The sequence below is a fragment of the Bufo gargarizans genome, chromosome 1, assembly GCF_014858855.1.
Source record: "Bufo gargarizans isolate SCDJY-AF-19 chromosome 1, ASM1485885v1, whole genome shotgun sequence".
In the NCBI taxonomy this organism is placed as follows: Eukaryota; Metazoa; Chordata; class Amphibia; order Anura; family Bufonidae; genus Bufo; species Bufo gargarizans.
This window is the reverse complement of record NC_058080.1, coordinates 507,281,847-507,301,262: the sequence shown is the minus strand read 5'-3', so window position 1 is coordinate 507,301,262 and position 19,416 is coordinate 507,281,847. Positions and strand designations below refer to the sequence as shown.

General features: G+C 46.5%; 1 protein-coding gene across 1 annotated transcript in view; it reads right to left on the bottom strand.

The window, feature by feature from the left end:
• The window catches only part of PXMP2 (peroxisomal membrane protein 2), a 55,441-nt gene that overhangs the window by 19,215 nt on the left and 16,810 nt on the right, over positions 1 to 19,416 (bottom strand). The window contains exon 2 of the mRNA XM_044288442.1: positions 348 to 458. Within this exon, the coding sequence (XP_044144377.1) occupies positions 348 to 458 (111 nt within the window). The remainder of the gene's footprint in view (positions 1 to 347; positions 459 to 19,416) is intronic.

The window sequence follows — 19,416 nt, the reverse complement described above, 5'->3', positions numbered from 1 at the left end:
GCTTTAACAGACTGTTTGGCTGGTACACCACCATTTCATGCTGCTGCCAATCCACATGAGGGTGGTGCATTCACACGACTATATGAATGGGTCTGCATCCGTTCCGCACTTTTGCTGAATGAGTGCAAAACCATTCATTTCAATAGGCCCGCAAAAGATGCGGACAGCATCCATAGTTCCATTCCGCGGCCCTGCACAATGCGGAGCACTTACGGTCGTGTGAATGTAGCCTAAACCATATACATATCCTATTCCAGTGTAAAGAACTGGTTTTCATGTTTTTACTGCTCGCTTATTTTCCTTCAGATTAGGTGCAATAGATCCAACCTATTACTCGAGATGCTTACCCATACGCAGCAAATCGAAGCGGTGCCACCAGGTCGACATTTTTCGATTTACTCTGGTGCCTCCTTTCTATGCGCTGCGATAAGAGATTCCCCAATGCAGACAGAATGGCGCTGTGGATAAAAACAATTATTGAATGCAACCACGCTCACAAAAGTGGATTCTTAGGTGCTACAGAGAAGTCCACACTTCATATGACTACAAACTATGTAAGAAACAACTCAGACACTTAAAGGGGTTGTCCCACCAAAAATATTATACATTTTTCAAACCAGCACCTGGATCTGAATACTTTTGTAATTGTATATAATTAAAAATTTAGCATAGCCAGTGAGTTATTCAATAAAATGTATCTGTATAGCGCCACCTGCAGTTTTTTTTTCTTATTTCCTTGTCCTGCTCACTAAGAAGGCCGCACATGCTCAGTTTTATCCTGCAACTGCCTCCTGAGCTGTGATAGGGAGAGCATGGACACGCCCCTTAGCTGCAGCAGAAAAGACACTCCCCTTGAGCTTTCAGCTGGATATAAATCTAGCAGAGAAATGAATGGGGAGATGCCATGTGAGATGCAGAGCTGGTTCTCGCTTTATTAGAAAGAGATTGTCATGTCCTATATGATGTGTCATTTAAATTTTTTACATTAACCCGTTCGCTACGAGCGCCGTACATGTACGGCGCAGAAATGCGGGACAAAAACCCCAGTGCAGTACAGGTACGGTGTGCTGATCGGGCGGGTGCAGGTGCTGCGCCCGCCCGATCAGAGGCAGGGGTATGGCTGTCACTGATAGTCGAACCCCTGCTGTATGCTCCGGCATCAGTGAAAACACAGATACCGGCGCATTAACCCTTGCACGGCCGTGGTCAGCGCTGACCGCAGCACAGTGGTATCCTCATGGGGTCCCCGCGCTGCTGTGATAGGGACCTCCTGGCAGGAAAGGCAGCCCAATGCCTTCCTTAGGCATCGTGGCTGCCTTCCGGGAGAGCCTGTAAGCGTATTAGTGTGTAATACATTTACAGCCAATGAATTACAATACAGAAGTATTGTAATGCATTGTAAAGGGGATCAGGCCCCCAAAAGTTGAAGTCCCAGAGTGGGACAAAAAAATAATAAAAAAAATAAAAGTTTGCAAAAAAAAATTTAAGTGTAACTACAGTTTCATTTTTTATACTGTAATGGTATAGTGTACCCTACAGTATATGTGCATTTGTGTTTTAAAATTTAATAATTTTACATGATAAAAACTCCCACAAATGTGTGCCACTTTACCATTGTGCGTTGCCATGTGCAGTCCGTCTTCTCTAGCTTCCAAATAAGAGACGGATCAGCTCTGAGAGGAGAAGCTCAGCCCTGGATGCGCGTTCACAGTGTTGTATGACACTGGCTCCTCCTCCCAGCCTTCACGCCTGCAAGGAGTCTGTGATGCCTACCCCTATATCTTATTTTAAAGAGGTATGGCATATTAATAACATAACCTAAGTGAAAATGCATTATACACATCGTGCTGCTGGAGGCAATCCACACCGCTCGTCTTCCTTCACAGCAGTACGATGTGTAAGTGTAGATCGCGCTGCTGGAGGGAATCAGAGCTGCGCTTGTCAGCCCCTCAGGTGAACACCGTAAAAAAAAAAAAAAAATTCCTAAGACAATCAACCAAAAAATTAAAAATAAACTATGGCTCTCAGACTATGGAGACACCAAAATATGATTTTTTTTTTTTTTAAAAATGCTTGTGTTAAACGGGAAAAAAATAAAATTAAAAAATTTGACATATTACGTATCGCCGCGTCCGTAACAACCTGTTCTATAAAAGTACCACATGACCTAACACCTCAGGTGAATACCGTAAAAAACAAACAAAAAAAACACGGTGTCAAAAAGCCATTTTTTGTCACCTTATATCACAAAAAGTGTAACACCGAGCAATCAAAAAGTTATATGCATCCCAAAATAGTGCCAAACTATTCATCTCATCCCACAAAAATGATACCCTAACTAAGACAATCGCCCAACAAGTAAAAAAATTGTGTAAAACATAAATAAATAGTATACATATTAGGTAGTGCTGAGTCTGTAAGAACCTGCTGTATAAAAATATCACATGAACTAACCCGTCAGATGAACACCGTAAAAAAAAAAATAAAAAAAAAAAAAATAAAGCCAGTTGTTACCTTACATCACAAAAAGTGCAATAGAAAGCGATCAAAAAGTCATATGCACCCTAAAATAGTACTAATCATCTCATACCGCAAAAAATAAGACAGTCGACAAAAAATAAAATGTAATTTTTTTTTAAATGCTTAATTATGCAAAAAAAAAATCATATTTGGTATTATCGTGTCCATAACAACCTGCTCTATAAAAATAGCTTATGATCTAACCAGTCAGATGAACGTTGTAAATAACAAAAAATAAAAACGTGTAATAGAAAAGCAACCAAAAATCATATGCATCAACAAAACTGCCACCTTATGCCGTAGTTTCCGAAAATGGGGTCTTTTTTTTGAGTTTCTACTCTAGGGGTGCATCAGGGGGTCTTTAAATGTGACATGGCAGCTTAAAATGAACCCAGTGAAATCTGCTTTCCCCAAAAATTTTATTAAAATTGAAAATTTGCCAAAAAATTTGAAATTCTGAAATTTCATCTCCATTTTCCATTAATTCTTCTGGAACATCTAAAGGGTTAACAACATTTGTAAAATCAGTTTTGAATACCTTGAGGGGTATAGTTTCTAAAATGGGGTCATTTTGGGGTGGTTTCTATTTTGTAACCCTCACAAAGTGACTTCAGACCTGAACTGGTCATTAAAAAGTGGGTTTTGGAAATTTTCTGAAAAATTTCAAGATTTGCTTCTAAATTTCTAAGCCTTCTAACGTCCCCAAAAAATAAAATGTCATTCACAAAATGATCCAAACATGAAGTAGACATATGGGGAATATAAAGTAGTAACTATTTTTTGGAGTTATTACTATCCATTGTAAAATTAGAGAAATTGAAATTTTCTATTTTTTCTAAATGTTTGGTAAATTTGATATTTTTTTTATAAATAAAAAAAAATTGACTCAATTTTACCAGTGTCATGAAGTACAATATGTGATGAGAAAAACTCAGAATGGCCTGGATAAGTAAAAGTGTTTTAAAGTTATTACCACATAAAGTGACGCATGTCAGATTTGCAAAAATTGGCCTGGGATTTAAATTAAAGTGAGTGTCACCAACCTGACCGGTTTTAAACCGATCACATGATTCAGTGGGTCACAGACATGGCACAGATGGTACCTTTGTTTCGTTTTTCAGATCATCCAAAATCGCCCAAAAAGTAGTTTGCATGATATGCTAATGAGTCATTGCAAGTGTCCAGGGGCGGAGAGTTTGCTGAAAGTGCCCAAGTTCCCCTGCCTGACTCGCGCCTAACTCCACCCCTCAGTAAACTCTGGCCAGCCCTGTGGCTCTGTGACATCATATTTCCCTATAGGCCAGTGATGGCGAACCTTTTAGAGATCGCGTGCCCAAACTGCAACCCAAAACCCACTTATTTATTACAAGGTGCCAACATGGCAATTTGCCCTGAATACTACAGTCCAATATAGTATATCTTCCTTGTACTTTATAACTTAGCTATAATAGCCTGCCTACATTCAGTGCGCTGCCTGTGCTGTTCATAGTGACCCCTGTGCTGATGAATGGCAGGAAAAGTCTAAGGCATATTGGTACACCTTTTTCCAGGGTGTGGGTGCCCACAGGGAGGGCTCTGAGTGCCGCCTCTGGCACCCGTGCCATAGGTTCGCCACCACTGCTATAGGCCGTTTGCAGATCGCTGCCGGGCCCGGGCATGCGCAGTGTTCTGCCCACTGTGTGCCAATTACTGGCGTGAAATCTGCACATGCGCACTGCATATCTCTGTGCCTCATGCCCGGGAGCGATGCGTGAACGTCCTATAGGGAAATATGCATTTCCACATCAAATATGCTCCAAAATCTGCCTGTGTTACTTGTGGATTTTGATGTAGAAAGACCTCACCCTTTGCATTGCCAACGTCAAAATCTGCACAAACAATTAACATGGCGCAGATTTCTTAAACTGGCACCGCCAGTCCATTTCCACACTGTGTGAATGAGATTTTGAAATCCCACCTGCTTAGCTGGTACTAAATTACGCTATGGATTTTCTGTAAGAAAATCTGCAAGCAATACACACCATGTGTATGTGGCCTTAGGTTAATTACACATGAACGTGCTCGGTCCGGGAAACGCCATCTGCATGATGGCCACATTTTTCAAATAGAACATCGCTCCTCTCACCTGAACTCACAGCATCATCATGATTAACGATGCAGTGAATTCCTGCATGGCCTGTACTTTACAGAGTACAGTACAGAAGACCCATGGTCAGGCAGGAACTCACAGCATCACAAAAGGTGCTGCGAGTTCAGGTCAGAGGAGAAGCATTTGGTCAAAAATACATGTGCATCACACGGACAACGAACACGCTCATATACATGAGCAGCCCAATACAGCAATGTCTGCTCATTGCGGCATACATAGGAAAAAATTATGCTGCATCATTTTTTTCATGTGAAAGGTCAACTTTTTAAAAACTTTGACCACTGGTGCCTTCCAAATGACAGCCACAGTGCCCCCATAACAGGTACAGCCAAAGATTAGAGGTTTGCCCTTATCACCTTTGATCAGAAACTTGTGGCATATTTAATCTAAGAGCCACTAAAGTACATTATGGGAAATCACTTAACTTTTTTAAAATATGAAACTATTATTAGGTATGCTTTATAACAATAAGGAGGGGGGGGGGGAAGGAAGAGTGGTCAAAAACTAAGATTTAGTCTTACTGGTAAATGGTTTTCCAGGAGTCCAACATGACAGCACCACTGGAGGATGTCCTATTTATCTCTTAAGGGACAGGAAGAGAGAGATTAAAAGGCCCCTCCTCGCCCCCATTCTCCAGTGTTTTCCAAATTACTACACCAGATAGACTCAAACTTATCTATTTTAACTCACAATGTTTAACATTACATTGATACATAAAGTCAGAACAAAAGAAACAAGGGGGGGGGGGGACATAAAGTCAGAACAAAAGAAACAAGGGGGGGGGGGGGGGAATACTGCAGTCATGTCGGACTCCTGGAAAACCATTTACCAGTAAGACAAAATCTTAGTTTCCAGGAAGTCCCTCCATGACAGCACCACTGGAGAACTATTAAATTAGACAGAACTAGGGGGGGAAGGGGGGCGGCAATGCCTGGGGGACTTTCCGTCCAAATGCCAGGTCTTGTTTGGCTAGTACGTCTAGCCTATAATGTTTAGTGAATATAAGAAACTAGATCAAGTAGCTGCCTTGAAAATTTGGTCAGAGGCCTCAGCTTTCTCTGCCCACGAGGCGGCCTTGGCCCTGGTCGAATGGGCTCTCAGTCTGTAGGATTCCATGATCGTCTCTTTAATCCATCTAGCCAAGGTCTATTTTGAGGCCTTGCTGCCTCTGTTCCTTCCTCCGAACTGAACGAAAAGATTAGCCAATTTTCTCAAGGAATCTGTTCACTGAAGATATGCCAGAATTATTCTTCTGACATCTAGACAATGGAAACGCTCCTCCTGCACCTTTTTGGGGGGGAGGTACAAAAGGAAGGAAGAATTATTTCCTGTTCTCTATGAAAAGGAGAGACCATCTTTGGTAAGAAAGACGGATCCAGCCTTAGTATTATACGGTCGGCTAAGATTTTCAAGTATGGTTCAGCAAATCGACAAGGCCTGAATCTCTCCCATTCTACGGGGTGTAGTTATAGCTACCAGGAACGAGGCTTTGAGGGACAAAAGCTTATCAGATATATTTTCTAATGGTTCAAACTGTGTATTACAAAGGGCATTTAGGACTACATTTAAATCCCATTCTGAAACGGTCTGTCTGAATGTAGGTCTCATCCTAGACACTGCCTTTACAAATCTTTTTATCCATCCATGTTCCGCCAACGGAGTGTCCAGAAAACCGGCTAATGCCGAAATTTGGACTTATGGGGCTAAAACCTAGTACCCTAAATCAAATCCCATCTGAAGAAAATACAGAATGTTACCTATTGAGGGGAAAGCATTATATGGATGATTAAGAGACAACCATGATTTAAACTTCTTCCATATCTTGTTGTATATGGCCGAAGTTATTGGTTTACAACTGTTCTGTAAAGTCGATATTACCTTGTCTGAGAGGCCCTAACTTGTTAATGCCTGCCTCTCAGGATCCAGGCTGTCAGATTCAGCTTCTCGAGGTCCGGGTGTTTTAAAGGACCTTGTAGAAGGAGATCCTGTCTTTTTGGAAGGGATATTGGATCTGCAATAGACATGTCCTTCAGAATTGGTAACCAACACCTCTTGGGCTATGCTGGAGCTATCAAAATTAGAGTTGTTGAACTCGCTCTTAATTTCCTCAATACCGCAGGGATTAGTGGTAAAGGCGGGAACGCATATCCTAAATCCATATTCCAATCTTGAGAAAGTGCATCCACTCCCGCCGGTTTGTCTCTTGGATTTAGAAAGTAGAAATAATCCACTTGAGAATTCTCCCTTGATGCAATGAGGTCTACTTGTGGACTGCCCTATTTGAGACAAATCAGTTGGAATACTTCCTTGTTGAGCATCCACTATCCTGGGTTGAATTTGTGATGGCTCAGGAAGTCTGTGTCATGGTCTTACCTTCCTGCTGTTCTCCTTCGTTTGACATGTGCTGGCGGCCATCTTGGTTTCTGGGTTTCTTGTAGCCTCCCACCCTGCGGCTTCTCCTTCCCACTGGGAGGAGCTGGATGCCTGGCTCATATATATATAGGAGGTCTGTGGCTTCAGTTCCTTGCTTGGTCCTCCTGTGCTCACATGCTTCTAAGACTGCTGCTGCTTCTGGTTCCTGATCCTGGCCTCGTCTGACTACCCTGCTGGTTCCTGATCCTGGCTTCGTCTGACTACCCTGCTGGTTCCTGATCCTGGCTTCGTCTGACTACCCTGCTGGTTCCTGATCCTGGCTTCGTCTGACTACCCTTCTGGTTCCTGATCTCTGGTTTCGCAAGACCCTGCTTCGGTTTAGCCATCCGTTTGGACTTTTGCCTTACAGCTTTATTTTCAATAAAGCCTTCTTATTTCCACTCATCTCTTGTGTACGTCTGGTTCATGGTTCCATGACATTAGGACCAAGCCATGAATTCTGACGGTACAGGGCCATCCTCGCTACCTACGCTGGTTGCCAGACTTGATCAGCAGGATCACCTGTTGGGTCGGTTCGCTGTGGCGTTGCAAACCCTGCTTGAACGCACGGCTCATTTAGCTTCCGTTGCCGATGGGTCGGTTGTCGCTCCTGGGCCCGCTCCTACTGCCGCTCCGGTTGTTGCGCCAGAGTCTACCCCGACACCTGTTGCTGCGCCTGCGGTGTTTCGGGGTATGACCGGTTCTGCCCCCCTTCCACAGCGCTTTGGGGGAGAGCCAACTCAGTGCCGAGGTTTCCTTAACCAGGTGGGCATTTATTTTGAGTTGCTGCCACATGCCTTTCCTACTGAGAGATCAAAGGTGGGCTTCTTGATCTCGCTGCTCTCGGACAAGGCCTTGGCCTGGGCCAGCCCTTTATGGGAGAGCAACAATCCGGTGGTTGCCGAGTTTTCCGGTTTTGTTGCTTCTCTTCGGAAAGTATTCGATGTGCCGGCTCGTGCTGCCTCTGCTGCGAAGCTCCTTATGTCCATCAGACAGGGTTCACGATCCGTAGCTGAATACGCCATTGAGTTTCGTACCCTGGCAGCAGAGGTGGGCTGGAATAATGAGGCTCTGGTCGCTGCTTTCTCTCATGGTCTCTCGGATGCCTTGAAGGATGAGGTTGCAGCTAAGGACCTACCAGTGGAGCTCGAGTCTCTTATTTCTTTCCTGATTTTGATTGACACCAGACTCAGGGAGAGACCTTCCTTTAAGGAGAGCCTGCGGAGGTCTTCTAACAGATTGGCGCCTACGTTTGCTGTCCCACCCGTGCCTCCCTCTCCTCCCACGCCTCCTGGGGATGACTTGTCTGGGGGTGAACCCATGCAGCTGGGGTTTGCTCGCCTGTCCGAGGGGGAGAGGGTACTCCGGAGACGCGAGGGCCGATGCATGTACTGTGGTCTCGGTGGGCATTTTCGGTTGGCATGCCCGAACCGTCCGGGAAACGCTCGCACCTGAGATCCTGTCGGGGGCAGATCTTGGGTGGAGTCTCCGCGTCCCCGGTTTCCCGTGTTGACAAACCACTGATTACTGTTGTCCTCTCCTGGGTCGGGGGCTCGGTGACGACCCAGGCGTTGGTGGACTCTGGTGCTGGTGGTTTGTTCATTGATAGTGTGTTCGCTGCCGCCAATTCCATTCCTCTGCAGCCTCGAGGTTCCCCACTGGCTCTTGAGGCGATAGACGGCAGACCCCTTTTGCCGCCACACGTGACTCAGGAGACCCTTCCAGTGGGGATGGCCATTGGTGCCGTTCACAGAGAGTCGGTCTGTCTCCAGGTTATTTTGTCTCCACACTACTCGGTGGTCTTGGGGTACCCCTGGCTCCAGAAGCATAATCCGACTTTCGATTGGAGATCGGCCGAGATCCTCTCGTGGTCACCGCAGTGTGGGGCTAGTTGCATCCATGGGCCTGTCAAGTTGCTGTGTACTTCCTCGGACTCTCTGTTGCCTCCTGAATACGAGGAGTACCGGGATGTATTCGATAAGGTGCGTGCGGTTGCCCTACCTCCGCACCGCCCATACGATTGTGCCATAGAGTTACAATCTGGTGCCGTTCCTCCTCGTGGCAAAGTCTATCCACTGTCGGTAGCGGAGAATGAGGCCATGGAGGAGTACGTGAGGGAGGCGCTTTCACGCGGACACATTCGCAAATCCTCGTCCCCGGCAGGGGCTGGATTTTTCTTTGTGAAAAAGAAGGGCGGTGAGTTGAGGCCTTGCATCGACTACAGGGGTCTCAATCGCATCACGATCAAGAACGCTTACCCGATACCCTTGATTTCCGAGCTGTTCGATCGCCTCAAAGGGGCCACGGTCTTTACCAAACTCGACCTGAGGGCGGCATATAACCTGGTAAGGATCAAGGCGGGCGATGAGTGGAAGACCGCGTTTAACACCAGGACCGGTCATTATGAATCCTTGGTTATGCCCTTTGGGTTGTGCAATGCGCCCGCAGTCTTCCAGGAATTCATCAACGATGTTTTCCGTGACCTGTTGCAGCAGTGTGTGGTGGTCTATTTGGATGACATCTTGGTATATTCTGAATCCATGGAGGCCCACATTCTGGATGTCAGAAGAGTGTTGCAACGGTTACGAGAGAACAAGCTGTTCGGTAAGCTTGAGAAATGCGAATTTCACCGATCCCAGGTAACCTTCTTAGGTTACATCATTTCCGCTGAGGGGTTCTCCATGGACCCTGAGAAGGTTTCGGCTGTCGTACAGTGGCCCCAGCCCAGTGGTCTTCGTGCCCTGCAGCGCTTTTTGGGCTTCGCCAATTATTATCGGAAGTTCATCAGGGACTTTTCCATGCTAGCCAAGCCTCTCACGGATCTGACCAGGAAGGGCAGTAATCCACAGGTCTGGTCGCTCGAGGCCATCCGAGCTTTTGAGGCTCTAAAGTCCGCCTTTGTGTCGGCTCCGATTCTGTCGCATCCCAACCCTGGGTTGCCTTTTGTCCTCGAGGTGGACGCGTCTGAGACGGGAGTAGGCGCCCTCCTGTCTCAGCGTAGAACACCAGAGGGTCCTCTGCTTCCTTGTGGGTTTTACTCCCGGAAACTGTCTTCCGCGGAGTGCAACTATCAGATTGGTGACAGGGAGTTATTGGCCATCGTGCAGGCCCTTAAAGAATGGAGGCACTTGCTCGAGGGCTCGGTGGTTCCGGTTCTCATCCTGACGGACCACAAGAATCTGACCTACCTCTCTGAGGCCAAGAGATTGACACCACGTCAGGCCAGATGGGCTCTGTTCTTGTCACGTTTTAATTACGTGGTCTCCTACCTACCCGGTTCCAAGAACATCAGAGCGGATGCCTTATCACGGCAGTACTCCGAGCTGTCCGGGGAGGAGTCGATTCCGACTTCGGTCATACCTCCGAATCAGATCCTGGCCGCCATTCGCACCAGCCTGACCTCTCCCCTGGGTGAGCAGATTTTGGCGGCTCAATCTGGTGCTCCCTCTGGGAGACCCAACGGCAGATGTTTTGTGCCTGAGGAGTTGCGCACCCGGTTGTTGCGAACCTACCATAACTCCAAGGCCGCGGGGCATCCTGGAAAGAATCAGCTGTCCTGGGCTGTTTCACGTCTGTTCTGGTGGCCTTCTCTACGTTCCGACATCGCCGCATATGTAGCGGCATGCTCCGTTTGTGCCCAGAGTAAGTCCCCTCGGCACCTTCCGTTGGGCCTTTTGCAACCCATAGCCACCGGGGAGCGTCCATGGTCACACCTGGGGATGGATTTCATTGTGGACCTCCCTGCATCCCGAGGCCATACGGTCATTCTCCTGATTGTGGATCGGTTTTCCAAAATGTGCCACTGTGTTCCTCTCAAGAAGTTACCCTCTGCACAAGAGTTGGCCTCGATTTTTGCCAGGGAGGTCTTCCGGTTGCACGGTTTGCCCAAGGAGATTGTGTCGGATCGGGGGAGTCAGTTTGTGTCCAGGTTCTGGCGCGCCTTTTGCTCCCAGTTGGGGATTCATCTCTCTTTCTCCTCGGCCTACCACCCTCAGTCCAATGGGGCCGCAGAACGATCCAATCAGGCCTTGGAGCAATTCCTTCGTTGCTATGTCTCCGATCACCAAGACAATTGGGTTGACCTCCTGCCTTGGGCTGAGTTTGCCAGGAACACGGCGGTGAACTCTTCCTCTGGGACGTCTCCCTTCATGGCCAATTATGGGTTCCAACCTGCTGTGTTACCGGAGGTATTCTCTCCCCAGGATATTCCGGCTGTGGAGGATCACCTTTCCGTCCTACGTGCTTCTTGGGTACAGATCCAGAGGTCCCTTGAGGTCTCTGCGCAGCGCCAGAGACTCCAGGCTGATCGCAGACGAGCGCCCGCTCCTTCCTACCAGGTCGGAGACCGCGTATGGTTGTCCACCCGCAACCTCAACCTTCGAGTGCCCACTCCCAAGCTGGCGCCTCGCTTTGTTGGTCCCTTCCGAGTGCTTCGCAGGGTAAACCCGGTAGCCTATGCCCTTGCGCTTCCTCCTGGCATGCGGATCTCCAACGTGTTTCATGTCTCCCTGTTGAAGCCACTGGTGTGTAATCGTTTCACTTCCTCAATTCCTCGGCCTCGTCCGGTCCAAGTGGGCAATCGTGAGGAGTATGAGGTGAGCAATATCCTGGACTCACGCCTGGTCCGCGGCCGGGTGCAGTTTTTGGTCCATTGGCGTGGTTATGGTCCAGAGGAGCGTTCCTGGGTTCCCTCCGCAGATGTCCATGCTCCTGCCTTGCTCCGAGCCTTCCACGCACGCTTCCCTCAGAAACCGTTCCTTACTCCGCGAGGAGGGCCCTTGAGGGGCAGGTACTGTCATGGTCTTACCTTCCTGCTGTTCTCCTTCGTTTGACATGTGCTGGCGGCCATCTTGGTTTCTGGGTTTCTTGTAGCCTCCCACCCTGCGGCTTCTCCTTCCCACTGGGAGGAGCTGGATGCCTGGCTCATATATATAGGAGGTCTGTGGCTTCAGTTCCTTGCTTGGTCCTCCTGTGCTCACATGCTTCTAAGACTGCTGCTGCTTCTGGTTCCTGATCCTGGCCTCGTCTGACTACCCTGCTGGTTCCTGATCCTGGCTTCGTCTGACTACCCTGCTGGTTCCTGATCCTGGCTTCGTCTGACTACCCTGCTGGTTCCTGATCCTGGCTTCGTCTGACTACCCTTCTGGTTCCTGATCTCTGGTTTCGCAAGACCCTGCTTCGGTTTAGCCATCCGTTTGGACTTTTGCCTTACAGCTTTATTTTCAATAAAGCCTTCTTATTTCCACTCATCTCTTGTGTACGTCTGGTTCATGGTTCCATGACAGTCTGTTGTGTTGTATACGCCTTTTAGGTGAATAGCCGAAATGGAGAGAACGTTCTTTTCTGTCCATGTAAATATCTGGTCCGCTAGACCCTGAAGAGGGCTTCTTGTTCCTCCCTGACGTTTGAGTTAGCAGATTGTGGTCACGTTGTCCGAAAGTATCTTGAGATGTTGGTCCTGAAACAAATGCCCTGCCGTCTTCAAAGTTTCCAGAACTGCTTTCAGTTCTCTGAAATTTGATGACCTTTGACTGTCCTGGATGGACAATTTTCCTTGAAAGAAGCAGTCTTTCCAATGGGTGCCCCAACCTTTCCGACTTGCGTCTGTGCTGATTACCGCCGCTGGAGACATATTCCAGGGAACACCCTTCTGTAGGTTCTCCAGATCCAACCACCAGGATAGTGAGCTCCTTACTTTCTCTGGAAGGATCATTTTGGAATTGAGGGGGCGGTTGTCTCTGTCCCACTGTCTCCTGTAAAGTCCTTAAATAGAATTGTGCCCAAGGGACCATTGGGATGCAAGAGGTCATTAGTCCCAAAATTTGCATGGATTCCCTTAAAGGGGTTGCCCGGGTTCGGTGATTATTAGTAAATAGGCTGCTTTTCACTAACAGCCTACATATATGTGGGTTCTACCTTTATTTCTTTATTCTGATGCCCCCATTCCTCAGAATGGATTTGCGGACTGGAAGTGTGATTTTTTTTGCTCAGCTGGTGATGTAACGGGCTCCTTACTGGTGTGCTAAGCCTCATCTTCCGCTTAGCAAAGAGCCCAGTGACGTCACCGGCACAGAGAAGCGGTCTGGAGCGCTCAAGGAGGCTGTTTTGTAGGAGGGAACTGGCATCGCTAGAGAACGCCCCTCTGTGATGGTTACGTCACCAGGCACAGAGGGCCGTTATTCTGGGCTGAAGGAGTTTCATTTGGAGGCAGGGAACATTGCTGTTTAGCATAGTGCACACCTCTTATCTGCATCTACACTCAATGGGGCCGCATGGATTATGCATATTCAAGTGCTATGGTCATGCCTCCTATGTCCTTACAGATGAGGGGGAGGAATGGCAGGAAAAGGAATATTGATTAGATAGAGGGAGTGGTTGGGATTGAGACATCAATCTACAGAGTCACACTGACGGACCCATAAGGCAGTGCGGCAGGAAATGACAGAGGGAGCGCTGCAATGTAAACAATACTGAGCGCAGCTTCGGGGACCCGTAGGAGCTGGGAACCTTACAGATACATTTAACGGTGAATACCAATGTTAGTTAAAAAGACACATAGAAACATAGAATGTGTCGGCAGATAAGAACCATTTGGCCCATCTAGTCTGCCCAATATACTGAATACTATGAATAGCCCCTGGCCCTATCTTATATGAAGGATGGCCTTATGCCTATCCCATGCATGCTTAAACTCCTTCACTGTATTTGCAGCTACCACATCTGCAGGAAGGCTATTCCATGCATTCACTACTCTCTCAGTAAAGTAATACTTCCTGATATTAGTTTTAAATTAGAGGGGCAAAGGTTTAAAAGTATGTCCTCTTGTAGCAGTTTTTCTTTAAAATATTCTCTCCTCTTTTACCTTGTTGATTCCCTTTATGTATTTAAAAGTTTCTATCATATCCCCTCTGTCCCGTCTTACTTCCAAGCTATAAATGTTAAGGTCCTTTAATTTTTCCTGGTAAGTTTTATCCTGCAATCCATGTACTAGTTTAGTAGCTCTTCTCTGAACTCTCTCCAAAGTATCAATATCCTTCTGGAGATATGGTCTCCAGTACTGAGCACAATACTCCAAATGAGGTTTCACTAGTGCTCTGTAGAGCGGCATGAGCACCTCCCTCTTTCTACTGGTAATGCCTCTCCCTATACACCCAAGCATTCTGCTAGCATTTCCTGCTGCTCTATGACATTGTCTGCCTACCTTTAAGTCTTCTGAAATAATGATCCCTAAATCCCTTTCCTCAGATACTGAGGTTAGGACTGTATCACTGATTTTATATTCTGCTCTTGGGTTTTTACGCCCCAGGTGCATTATCTTGCACTTATCAACATTAAATTTTAGTTGCCAGATTTTTGACCATTCCTCTAGTTTTCCCAAGTCCTTTTTCATTTGGTGTATCCCTCCAGGAACATCAACCCTGTTACAAATCTTTGTGTCATCAGCAAAAAGACACACCTTACCATTGAGGCCTTCTGCAATTTCGCTGATAAAGATATTAAACAGTATGGGTCCCAGAACAGATCCCTGAGGTACCCCACTGGTAACAAGACCTTGGTCTGAATATACTCCATTGACTACAACTTCCCTTTCTTCTGAAGGAGTCGATCCTTTCTCTTATCTTTTCTTGTTTCAAAGGAGGGAGATAAGAACGCTGCTACTCTGAGTCTAGAAGAGTTCCCAGAAATAATTTTCCTGGTATCTGGGTGCAGGTCCAATTTCCTGTAATTTACTATCCATCCCAATTCTTTTAAAAGGGATAGGGTCTTCTCCAGAAGCTGTTCCGATTTTGCTAAGAGTAGAAAATCGTCCATGTATGGCACTATCATTATATGATTTTGTCTTAAATAGGCCATTATCTCTGCCATTATTTTGTAAATATACATGGAACTGATGATGTTCTAAACTGAAGATATTGGAACTGGTAGTGGCAGATTCTTCCTTTGATTCTGATTTCAAATCTCAGCTATTGTTGGTGAATGGGGATGTGATAGTATGCATCCTTTAAGTATATGGTGCACAAGAATGCTCCCGGAGTGATAAGTGGAGTTGTAGATCTTATTGACTCCATCTTGAATTTGTGGTATATAATCCATTTGTTCAGGAACTTTAAATTTAATATCGTCCTGAATGACCAGTCTGGCGTTTTTTTTTTTAATGAAGAACAGTTTTGAATAATGTCCCTTGAATTCCTGTGGATAAGGCACCGTGATTATTGCTCCTAAACTGGCAAGTTTCTGTATGTCTGCTAGAAGCTGTTCCTGCAGACGTGGTCTGTAATTCCATAATTTGAAATTTGTGGGGAGGACAACGGAATTCTAGTCTGAACCCCTTGCAGATAGAATATAGAATCCACTGGTTGTGCGCGATTCACAGCCACCTCTGCCAGAAGTAACAAAGCCTTCCCCCCACCAGCCTGGCATCATTGTTTTCCTGGATTATTGGAATTCGGATTGAGGAGAAATCATCTTCCTCCGTTTTGATAGCTCCATCTCCCCGTCTTGCCTTTACCTCTAGGTGTTGTATATTGAAACTGTCTAGAGGGTTTCCGAAATGGCTGCAGCTTCCTTGACTTCTCCTCCGGAAAGCCTTTCTTATCCGCTGCTCTTTCTCAAATAGTATCCAGGACTGGTCCAAACAGATAAGATCCGGAGAAGGGGATTGCACATAATTTATTCTTGGAAGCTATGTCCCCTGACCATGACTTAAGCCAAAGAGCCCGCCTTGCCGTATTTGTTAATGTCTCATTCAGAGCCGAAAATCGGATAGACTCAGCTGAAGCATCTGCTATTAAGGCTGTAGCCTTCTTCAACAGTGGTAGAGACTCCACTCTTCTGGATTGAATACAAGTCTATATTTAAATTCACGCGGTAAATACAGTTTCTTTTCTGCATCTTCCCACTCCTCCTTTATTAATTCTTTCAAATTTGAGTTTACTGGAATTAGTTTCTTCTTTTTTGCTCTCAGGCCCCCGAACATCTCATCCTAATAGTCCGGGCCTGTTCCTCATCTTCTACCACCATAGTTTGTCTTACTGCGGTTAGAAGGGGGTCTAGATCTTCACAAGAAAAGAGGTACCTCCTCGATTCTTCCGAAAAGGAGGAAGGGAAACGTTGATCATCTTCCTCCAATTCTCCCTCTGAATAATATAAGACATCATCTTCAGTCAGACCCCATTTGAACCCTGGGTCTCTTAGACGGTGGCGGAGAGGTGACTGGGGATGGAACCAGGGTGGACACAGACGCCTGAACTTCCTCTTTTATCATAACTCTCAAGTCAGAAAAAAAAAGACTGCTCCACTTTAAGAATTTTAGAAAGGAGTCAGGGCATAATTTTTTTTTTTTTGTAAGACTCCAGAAGTATTTTAGAACAGGTCGCACACCCTCTAGCCTTTTTTGTTTCTACATGGGACTTGTGTCCTATCTCTTTCTCAACCTAAAGGGGGAGGGGGAGAAGAGAGAGAACAAGAGATTCCAATAGTTCATACATTATGCTGGACAAACAGGACAGGGAAAGTAACTTACACAACCCTGGGCAGGGGAATCTGTACTAGCCTCCTGCTTTCCAGATACCTGGACCTCCATGATGCACAGACTGACCTCTCAGCTGCCGTCATATAAATGGACTTACCCTATTAGGTACACACCCCACCGCACCACTCCTCCTCCTCATTCCAAGGAAGACCCCCATGCGAGGCCTCACAAACACAAGGCCTCCAGCATGTACCGATGGGCGCCGCCATCTTCTTCCAGCGTGCGGTCAACCGATAGGCAATCGCGCGCCCAGGGGAGTCGCAACCGAGCCCAGAGCTCCCTCAGGAGAAGCGGCATTGGCCTCCCCAATACCGCAGCTTTTTCACAGAGATGATGCAGGAGTTTTGGATTACACCTCACCAACTCCCTTCAGGTATCGGGGAAGAGCTAGGGGACCCCTTGCCAGAGAGGTGTTAGCTTAGGCTACCGGAGACTGAGAGGATAGGCATAAACCCCCCGACCCAGCCTTCTTCCCTAAAGGGTACTACTCCTCTTCATCCCTAAGCATGGACTCTCTGCTTCCCTATCCCTGTAGGGACAGGAAGAACACTGGAGAGTGGGGGCAGGGAAGGGGGCCTTTTAATCTCTCTCGCTTCCTGTCCCTACAGAGATCAATAGGACATCTTTCAGTGGTGCTGTCATGGAGGGGCGTCCTGGAAAAATACCTACATCATGCAGTTTGTTGGGGTTCATACAAGATTGTTCGGGTTCACCGTTACACTGATCTAACCTTGACAACTTCTAATATTAATAGCAATGGACTCCATCTGTAAAGATTTGCAGATGACAACTTTAGAGTCTCGTACTCGCAAATGTTATGTGCCAACAATGGTCAGATCCGCAAATCTCTTACGAGGAGTTAGTTTCTTACTCAGCCATTTTCTTATTAGGGGGTGAAGTTGGTTTCTTATTCACATCATTTGTATTTTTCGGGGTTTTTTAAAATGCATTTTTAGGAGAACTTAACAGTAGTAAAATAAGTTGCAGTAAGTTGTCCTGGAGCAAAATCAGTTGAACGCGGCATGAAAACAGAAAGGAGAGGCATGCAAAAGGACATCAAAGTGAACACAAAAGTGTGATTTAAAGGGTTGAAGGGCATCTGCCAGCAGATTTGTACCTATGACACTGACTGACCTGTTACATGTGCACTTGGCAGCTGAAGGCATCTGTGTTGATCCCATGGTCATAAGTACCCGTATTGCTGAGAACAATGATGTTTAATATATGCAAATGAGCCCATTACCATTACACCTCTACTTTCACTGTAACTGCTGTGTCCTCTGCACTTTTACTGACAGGGCATGATGACATTTACACTGCCCGATTCTGTCAATAACTGGACAAAAAGGCACCATCACACTGTTCCTTTAGTGGAAAAGAAAAACGTAAATATGAACCCAGCCAAACCTATTCATATCAGGAAACGGCACTCACTTTGTTGGCAGTGCGAGATCAGTGGCCCGAATTCATTAAAGGCTACTTTCACACTCGCGTTTTGGGCGGATCCGTCATGCATCTTCAAAAATGTATCCGTTACAATAATACAACCGTCTGCATCCGTTATTAACGGATCCGTTTGTATAATCTGTAACACAGCCAAGACGGATCCGTCATGAACTCCAGTGAAAGTCAATTGGAGGGGCGTGACCTGACCGGGGATGTGAGCAGCTGCAGTGTGTGTCTGCTCCCGCTAATACTGCTTAAATAGCCTGCTCCGTGGGCTTTAGTGGCGGCACAAGCTTATTAAAAAGTTATCCCTTGAAAGACTTCTTACCCCTGTCCGCATCTTAAAGAAGCCCCATGGCTGGTGGAGCCGGCAAGACGCACAAGGAGACGGCTGGTGGTGCTGAGTGGGAGACACAAGATGGCGCCGGCACGCTTCCAGTGAAGAGGCATGGCAGGGCGGGAGGTACTCCGGCTGCAGCACGGAGCGCAATGACATCCAGGGCTCCACATCAAATGCCGGAGCTGAAGGGGCCGTATATGGAGGAGGCGGAGAGGATCCCTGACCCGGAGATAGCTTCTACAGGGGGAGATCACTCTGATATGGAGGTTGGTGAAGCGGGGGTTGTGACGGCTGAGGAGGAGGGGGACATGTCTACCCACAGTGCAGAGCCCACATTGAAAGATGTTCTCCAGGCTGTTACTAGATGTGGAGTGACCCTGACTGCACTACAACAGCAAGTGGGGTCCCTAAAGCAAGAACTGTCCTTTATACACCATGATCTACAAAAAGTTAATGAAAGAATGGGGGAGGTGGAGGATAAGCTACCCCCTCTATCCATAGAAACATACATAGAAACATAGAATGTGTCGGCAGATAAGAAACATTTGGCCCATCTAGTCTGCCCAATATACTAAGTACTATGGATAGCCCCTGTCCCTATCTTATATGAAGGATGGCCTTATGCCTATCCCATGCATGCTTAAACTCCGTCACTGTATTTGCAGCTACCACTTCTGCAGGAAGGCTATTCCATGCATCCACTACTCTCTCAGTAAAGTAATACTTCCTGATATTACTTTTAAACCTTTGCCCCTCTAATTTAAAACTATGTCCTCTTGTAGCAGTTTTTCTTCTTTTAAATATTCTCTCCTCTTTTACCTTGTTGATTCCCTTTATGTATTTAAAAGTTTCTATCATATCCCCTCTGTCTTGTCTTTCTTCCAAGCTATACATGTTAAGGTCCTTTAATCTTTCCTGGTAAGTTTTATCCTGCAATCCATGTACCAGTTTAGTAGCTCTCCTCTGAACTCTCTCCAAAGTATCAATATCCTTCTGGAGATATGGTCTCCAGTACTG